Below are 8,404 nucleotides of genomic sequence, written 5' to 3'. Positions count from 1 at the left end.
CCAATAAGCCTCAACCCTGCTCTGGAGAGGCCACCTCTGTTGGTGAAGCATGGCCCATTCAATCCTTGGCCTTTCAGCTAAAATTGCCAACAATGGGAATTAGTGTCATAGTGGTTTCTGTGATGTAGCTCCTAGCCACTGGACTGAGCCCAGCAAATCCCTTCACACAGGCCCACTAAGCAACTGCTGTCAGAGAGCCACATCATTAAATCCCTCCTGGCCTGGTGCAGATTCAAACCAGTGATGTAGAGGTGAAAGGCTCCAAATCCTGTTACCAACACCTTGCCCCTTCCAATCCCTGTCATCAACACAACCACACAATTAGCATAAAATTGAGGGTAACCTCCCTCAGTCATGAAACAGAAAGCATGCAGACTTGGTTGACATCTTTAACATGGTAACCTGAGGTTTTGCTTCTCCTTCTAGCTTGAATGCTGGTTGAGACAATGGAGAAGTATGAGCAAATACTAACCATAGGCAGGGGATCAAGTGCTGAGGTCTTCCTGGTGAGGAACACAGAGACAAAGAAACTGTTTGCCGTGAAAAAAATCAAGACAGATCCATCAAAGAAAATGAGAACCAAAGAGGCAGTGCTTCAGGAGGTGACCATCCTGGGCAAACTCAAGCACCCCCACATTGTAACCTGCCATGAGCACTTCTTTGAGGAGGAACATATGTTCATCATCCAGGATTACTGTGATGGTGGCTCCCTGGATGACCACATTAAGATGAGGAAGGAGGGGTACTTTCCCGAGAACACAGTCATGGAATGGTTTGTGCAACTAGCTATGGCTGTTCAGTACATCCATTCCATAAAGATCCTGCACCGAGATATCAAAACATCCAATGTGTTTCTCACTAAGAAAGGGATGGTGAAACTGGGGGACTTTGGCATTTCGAAGGTCATGAACAGCACCCTGGACATGGCAAGCACTTTTGTAGGCACACCCTATTACTTGAGCCCAGAGCTCTGCGAGGATGTGCCGTACAGCTCCAAGTCGGACATCTGGGCGCTGGGATGTGTTCTCTTTGAAATGTGTGCCTTAAAGCCACCTTTTGATGGAATAAATCTGGTCAGCTTGTTTTACAAGATTGTGAAAGGCAAGTATGCTGCTGTGCCAAAGTGCTATTCTGAGCCCCTGCATGGCTTGATCCAAACCATCCTGGAGAAGTGCCCAGGAAAGAGACCCAGTGCCAGCAGCGTCCTCAACATCCCTTTTGTCCAGCAACACCTCAAGCTTTTCCTTCTTCACCAAGAATCCCAGCTCTTCAAGCAGCAACATCTGGCAAAGCTCCATGAGGAGGACAACACAGATCCCCTCCCACTCACACCTCAAAGTAAGACACTGTTGGCTCACCAAGGGAGGGGAGCCTTAAGGCCAAAGTCAGCTCCACCGTATGTCAACACACACAGTCCAGAGCTTTATGAGCCAGAGGAGCTCTCCAGCACTCTAGACAGCAGCTCAGATTACTCTGAAGACTTTGAGCATGAAAGTGTATCTTCCATTGAGGAGAACTTAGAAGATGACATACCCATTCCACCTCTGATCAAGGAGGTGCCAAGAGAGATAGGTAAGAGCTGGGTACTGGCCACTACTGGGGAGAGTCTACTCGACTAGTCTGTCCTATGCTTCTAAATACCATAAAATAATGGGTTCAAACAGTAAGTGACATCAGAGAGCCACCAGGGAACACTGGGTGTAGGAGGGGAGAAAAGGCTCCGGAGACCAGGCTGAAATCCAAGAAATGGGAAAGAGAGAAGTGTGAGATTTTGCTGGTTTGTTTTTATTTGGTGGGGAGAGAGGAAAGGGAGCGGCCCTGCTAGGCCCCCAGCCCTGGTTCTTGACTTTTTTGCCTGTGCAGAATGGGAGGTTTTTGTTATTATTTTACTGCAGTAAAAAGGCTGGTTCCTAAATCCTGACAACCATCACTTGCATATACAGATGTAGTATCTCAGGAGATTAAGGGCTTCGTATTAAGAAGTGCCTCCAGTTTTCTTTCTGAAAAATTACACATGCGCATTTGTTTGCATAAACCTCACATGCAAATAGGCATCTGAGCATTCAGGGCAAGTAATTGTGAGCCTAACTACACACTTACCAGGCACAAAGTTAGAGGCCCCTTTGAAGGTGGCTGGAAATTTGTCCTTAAATATACAGCTACAGACACACCCCAGACACACCCCAAACTTCCCACATCATATTGAATTTCATAGCCACACTGGAAATCCTCAGACCTGGCCTCAATATTAATTTTTTCAAAATTACAAGGGAAAACTATAATTTCAAGTGTTTTCAAATTCAGAACCCAAATATGAAATGTAGGCTTGATGCAGACACATACAACTGCATGTACATCCATGCATGATCTGCATATCTTCGGGATGAGAAGCACATGGCTTTCATATCGACCTTCAGGTCTTGTGTGCAATCTGAACCAAGCACCTCTTGCAGTCTGAGCAAAAGTCTTACCTCTAGCATGCCTCTGCTAAAATTAGAGGTGTCATAAATTTCATGGTATTTTTTCTTTTGCCACCAGAGCTTCATACCAGGATCTCTGTAACCAAGAGCCACATCCTTAAGCTGCTAGGGCAGCAATAAGGCCGCCAGGCCAGCCATAAGAGTACCGTCACGCAGGGGCGGCTCTAGCTTTTTTGCCGCCCCAAGCACGGCAGGCAGGCTGCCTTCGGCGGCTTGCCTGAGGGAGGTCCCTGGTCCCGCGGATTCGGCATACCTGCCGCCGAATTGCCGCCGAATCCGCGGGACCGGCGGACCTCCCGCAGGCATGCCACCGAAGGCAGCCTGACTGCCGCCCTCGCAGGGACCAGCAGGGCGCCCCCCGCGGTTTGCCGCCCCAGGCACGCACTTGGAGCGCTGGTGCCTGGAGCCGCTACTGCCATCATGTTCAAAGTGCTGACTCTTAGGTTCTGCAGGTTCTTGCTCTGTCAGGCTAATGAAACAATCCTAAACATGCCTCTGCCATCCTGGATTTCCTCTGCAATAAAATATCCAGGCAACCGCTTTGGCTTTAATTCTGTTTGAACATTACACAGAACTGAAGGGCTGGCTTGAGACATGTGATTCCCAGATTCCCTCCTGCCATGACCTGAATCTGAGGTGACAGCTGTGCTATGTAGAGGGCACAGAGAAATACTCCAGTCCTTGCCCTTTTAACCTTGGACCCACCAGACATTTCAGCTAACAACACTGTGGTGGAGCCAGCAGTTGGCTAGAATGATCTCTCAGGGAGGTGCTGGCAGCACACTGGGAAACCATGAACCACACAATATAGTGTATTGCAAAGTTACTAGGCACTGCTAAATAACTACACCTATAAGTTCAAGGGGCATAGAAATGGGCCCCAGAAAAGCCCACGGGCAATTTTTTTGCACTGTGTGAACTTAAAAAAAAAAGGATGAGCATTTCCCCTGAAATTTTGTATAAAAATAAGGACTAGTCAGATTATTCTTACAGAGGCATATAGAGCTGTCTACCCTATGTGCCAGCCACAGTGGCCAGCCGTGCAAGGGGAGTCTGTGGCGTCCCTAAGGGAAGTGGTGCCTCTGTGCACCTAGCTCTGGGAGGCAGTGCCAGGCCTCTCAGCGTTTTCTTTGGCCGGTGCAGCTCTGCATTGCCCGCAGAGCAGGGACATGCATTATAGGCACAAATTGAGCCCTATTTAAATAAAAATAAATAGGTAACCCAACTTTTTCCCTAAGCTGGGTATATAAGCAATAAGTAGTCACAACTCATTATGAGTTGTATAAGGCCTAACCCTGCAAGTGGTTACTACCATGTACATCCATACTCCTGTGCAGAGGCACATGATTCCAGGATGGGGGTGAGGACACCCAGACAACCTCATAATATTCTAGAGGTTTGCTGGCTAGGGCTATAAAGAGCTTTGTACCAGGCACACTTTTCTATCAGTTAGAACTAGACAGACCCATGCATACAACTTTGACTCTGCTCCCCAACCTGACTTACAACATCCCCTCTTAACCTAGTCCTGCCCCTCCCTGCAACACTCTCTGCCAATGCACCTCAGGCCTGGCCTGCTGCCACCTCTGCTATTGCAGGCAGGCATTAGGGAGAGCTAGCCACGTAAAAATGGCTGGTGGCTTTAGGATGAGGTAAAATCAGATCTAGGATAAGATCAACCAAGTGGATGTTTTTACTGGGGACTTAACCAGGATTTAAACTAGAGACAGGTCTGAACCAGAGCCCCAGATTTGGACACCTGGAACTTTGAGGGAGCTAAAATTTGGACCTATACCCAAATTTGAATCCTCATCTCAGGACCATCTCTGGTTGACACCAGTGTTGTCATAGAAAACCCACAGCATTAAGCCCCTACTCTGTCTGACATGTGTCTTCTTTCCTTTGTTGCAGACCAGTACAGCTCTCCTGACAAACTATTACCCTCCAGCCCTCTGAGCACAGATTTACAAGGTACCTTCACATGTCCTGCACGATCCCTGAAACTCAGGGCAATGAAAGCCCAAATCAGGACTTTCACGAAGGCATGCATGATCTTGGTCAGACACAATATAACCCCCACGCCAAACGTGTGCCCACCATTCATTTTTGCACACAGGGCCGGCTCCAGGGTTTTGGCCGCCCCAAGCAGCCAAAACCAAAAAAAAAAAAAGCCGCGATCGCGATGTAAAAAAAGCCGCGATCGCGATCTGCGGCGGCAAGTCGGCGGGAGGTCCTTCACTCCCAGGCGGAGTGAGGGACCGTCCGCCGAATTGCCGCCGAATACCTGGAACTGCCGCCCCTGTCCGGAACGGCCGCCCCAAGCACCTGCTTGAGAAGCTGGTGCCTGGAGCCGGCCCTGTTTGCACACAGTGCGTTGCTGTACAGCTGGGTTTATGCTGGGAACAGATGTGGAAAAGACAAAATATAGCCAGGAAGATGGTTCTGGAGTATGCCTGGGAATGTCAGGACAGAGCCCCAGTGTCATGAGAGTCCAAGCTCCACTTTGCAATCCCCTTGTGCAAGTCAGAGAACATTCAGAGAACACCCAGCCCTCTGGCTGATTAATCAAACCCAGCCCAAACTGTAAATTCTTTCATCTTGTTACAAAGTGGCTTCCTGCACTGAAAATCTTGGTGTTCTGACACAAGTTGCATAGGTCAGGGGTCCTCAACCATTTCCTTTCTGAGCCACTCCCCCCCCCCCACACACACACACATAGGCGCCGACTCCGTGGGTGCTCTGGGGCTGGAGCACCCACGGGGGAAAATTGGTGGGTGCTGAGCACTCACCGGTAGCTCCTCCCCTGCCCCAGCTCGCCTCCGCTCCACCTCCTCCCCCTCCCCTGAGCATGCCGCTTCTCCCCCCTAGCTCCCAGCTCTTTTTGCCACGAAACAGCTGTTTTGCGGCGGCAAGTGCTGGGAGGGAGGGGGTAGCAGGGGGAACACAGCGCGGGGGGGAAGAGGCGGGGCCAGGGCAGGGATTTGGGGAAGGAGTCCAATAGGGGCAGGGAGGAGACGGAGTTGGGGCGGGGACTTTGGGGAAGGGGTTGGAATGGGGGCGGGGCAGGGGCAGGGCATGGGTGGAGTTGGGATGTGGCAGGGCAGTGCGAGCACCCACTGGCGCCGGGAAAAGTTGGTACCTATGCGCACACATATGCTATAAAAACTCCACGGCCCAGTTGTGCCACAACAATGGGTTTTCTGCATATGAAAGCCAGGGCGGCATTAGGGGATCGCAAGCAGGGCAATTGCCTGAGGTCCCATACCACAGGGGGCACCACAAAGCTCAGGCTTTGGCTTCAGCCCTGGATTGTGGGGCTGGAGACCCTGGGCTGCAGTCCTGCACAGTGGGGCTTTGGCTTTCTGCCCTGGGCCTAGTGAGTCTAACGCTGGCTATGCTTTGTGGACCCCCTGAAACCTGTACACGGCCCCCGAGGGAGCTCCGAGCCTCTGGTTGAGAACCACTGGCATAGGTCACTGGTAAACACATGCCTTCTGGGGGAGCCAGCTAGTCCTGCCTCTCAGGGTGTGTCTCAAGTAGGGTAGCAGGGAGGCCTTGTCCCACACCTCTCTGGCTCTGTTGGGGAGGTGTGCAGTCCTGGCATGAGACATGCACAGGGCCTCCCCCCAGCTGAACTGAGGCCATCCCCTGTGCAAGGGCCGAAGGTCTGTGTAATGTGGTATGGAGACGGCGTGGCGGTGGGCCAGGGTGTGAAGGGTGGTGAGGTGTGATGTGCATGTGTGAGGAGGTGTGTGTTGTGTCGGGGCACAAAGTTGTGTGTGTTGAAGAGGTGCTGTGTAGGGGCTGGTGATGTGTGTGACATACCAGGGGAAGTGAGTGTGTTGTGGGGAGCGTGGAGCTGGGCACTGAGGTGGGTGCAGCGTGTGTGCAGACCAGCAGGTTGAGTTGTGTATCGTGGGGTGGGGGATGTTTGATGCAGAGGAGCGTGTCATGTGACTCTATTCTGAAAGCAGCACCAAGAGCAGCCTGCGACCGTATTAATGCTCTTGGGGCTCCCCTGCCCCTCCCGCTGCAGAGTGGAAGGATGAGGCGGAGCTGACCGATTACCCTGATGATTTTGAGGAGGTTGAAGAGACCAGCCTGGAGGACGTGGTGAGCAATGCTCGCTGTGCGATCAAGGTGCCAGCTGACAATGAGGCATTCCAGGAGGAACAGATGGATCACCAAGGGCCTGCTGCTCTCTCCTCCACCCTGAAGACTTTGCGGGAGACATGCAAAGGTGAGGAAACACTGGAAAGCCAGTAAATGCACTAGGGACTACTAATCTTCTTGCCTTTCCATACTAACTGCAGGCCTGCAGGGGACGGACAAGGAGGCTAGGCTCATCTGATTCCTGGGCTTCTGCTTTGCAGGAGACAAGCTGAGCTGTGAAAAAGGTCCTCAGCTTTTTCCATGCTGTGAAGGAATTCAACTACCCACAACCTCTCTCCTTCACACACGTTGTCCCAGAATCCTTTGCATCATTCCACACAGGGCACTGGTGTAGTGACCCCTAGGTTCAAAAGCTCAACGTTAGCCTGAGGCCCCAGGTGGGAAATAGGAGTGGGGGGTGACTCCACCCACCTCCCTAATGCTACTGTTGGTACCTTCTGGGGGGCTCTGAGACACGACTTGGGGGAGTGAAGTGCAGTCACTATGGCCCATTCTTTCTGCTAGGTCTGCCAGAGAGGGTAGGGTAACACTTAGCACAGTCCATCCCCAGCGCAATCCCTGTACACACTTGAAACCAGTGAACTTCCCGATCACCCCTCAGGTAGCTAATCATCATTATCTCCATTTCACAGCTGGGGAAACTGAAGCCAAAAAGTCATGTGACACACCCCAAACTGCACAGTGCATCAGGGCAAAGCTGAGACTAGACTGCAGCCTGGCTAATTCCTTCCCATCACCCTGATGTGGCATCAGCTGTCCCTGCCATACTAAGTGCAAGGTACCGCAGCAGTTTTGTGCTGTAGACATCTATCTACCAGAAAGTGGCATGAGATCTAGAAATACTACTGAATGGCCAATGGGCAGTGTCAACCTTCAGTCCCTAGTCAGCTGGGCTGGGTTTGAACAAGTGAGGTGAGAAGCAAGGTTCCATATCACATTGCCCAACTCTGAATATACCCGCCTGGGGTCATCTGAACTCATCTCTTTGTCACTTGCCTGCAGGTGAGGCTGGACCTTCTCTGTATGATGAAATCACAGGTCAGGCCCAGTTCACCCCTGAGGATCTGCAGCCTCATTTTGAACATCGAATGGGCCCTGACCACCTGGAGACCTGCTATCTGCTCCTCAGCTTGGACCAGGAAACAACTTAGTCCAGGCCTCTTCATGGAGACAGCCTGAAGGAAGAGAGTTTAGCTGAAGATACAAAGTAGTGTGCTGCTGAGTGTTGTTCCGGATTGGCAAATAAGGTTGCCTGATGGCCAATGCTGAGTTTTCACTCCTTGCTTGGTACATAAGAACGGCCATACTGGGTCAGACCAATGATCCATTTAGTCCAGTGCCCTGTCTTCCAACAGTGGCCAGTGCCAGGTGCTTCAGAGTGAATGAACAGAACAGGCAATCGAGTGATCCATCCCGTTATCCACTCCCAGTTTCTGGCAATCAGAGGTCTAGGGACACTCAGAGCATGGGATTGAATCCCCGACCATCTTGCTAATAGCCATTGATGGACTATCCTCCACAAATAGCATCACAATAATATAAAGCACTGAGCCTGCTGGAATCCTGCTGCAGAGATGGAGTGCAGAAGGAGGGTGCAGAGGCATAGGTGCAGTTTATCATTTCCAAACTACATTTTCATTTGCCCTTGGATTATTTTTTTGCCCAGGAGATGGAGCTATAGGAAGTAGCATAATATAAATAAAGGTTTGTGACAGACATTAGAAGGTTTGACAGCTCTGGGCACTGAAATA

At 51.0% G+C, this 8,404-nt stretch overlaps 1 protein-coding gene across 1 annotated transcript; it reads left to right on the top strand.

Moving 5' to 3' along the window:
* The first annotated feature begins 446 nt into the window (after nucleotides 1-446).
* LOC112106011 (serine/threonine-protein kinase Nek1-like) lies at nucleotides 447-7,804 on the top strand. Its single transcript, XM_024199039.1, has 4 exons — nucleotides 447-1,572; nucleotides 4,392-4,451; nucleotides 6,517-6,720; nucleotides 7,656-7,804. The coding sequence occupies exons 1-4, from the start codon at nucleotides 447-449 to the stop codon at nucleotides 7,802-7,804; spliced, it is 1,539 nt and encodes a 512-aa protein (XP_024054807.1).
* The last annotated feature ends 600 nt before the right edge of the window (nucleotides 7,805-8,404 follow it).

Source organism: Terrapene carolina, unplaced genomic scaffold (genome assembly GCF_002925995.2).
Source record: "Terrapene carolina triunguis isolate 2854851 unplaced genomic scaffold, T_m_triunguis-2.0 Scaffold172, whole genome shotgun sequence".
Taxonomy (NCBI): Eukaryota; Metazoa; Chordata; order Testudines; family Emydidae; genus Terrapene; species Terrapene triunguis.
Note: the sequence above shows the minus strand (reverse complement) of the source record. Positions and strands in the feature narration are given on the sequence as shown.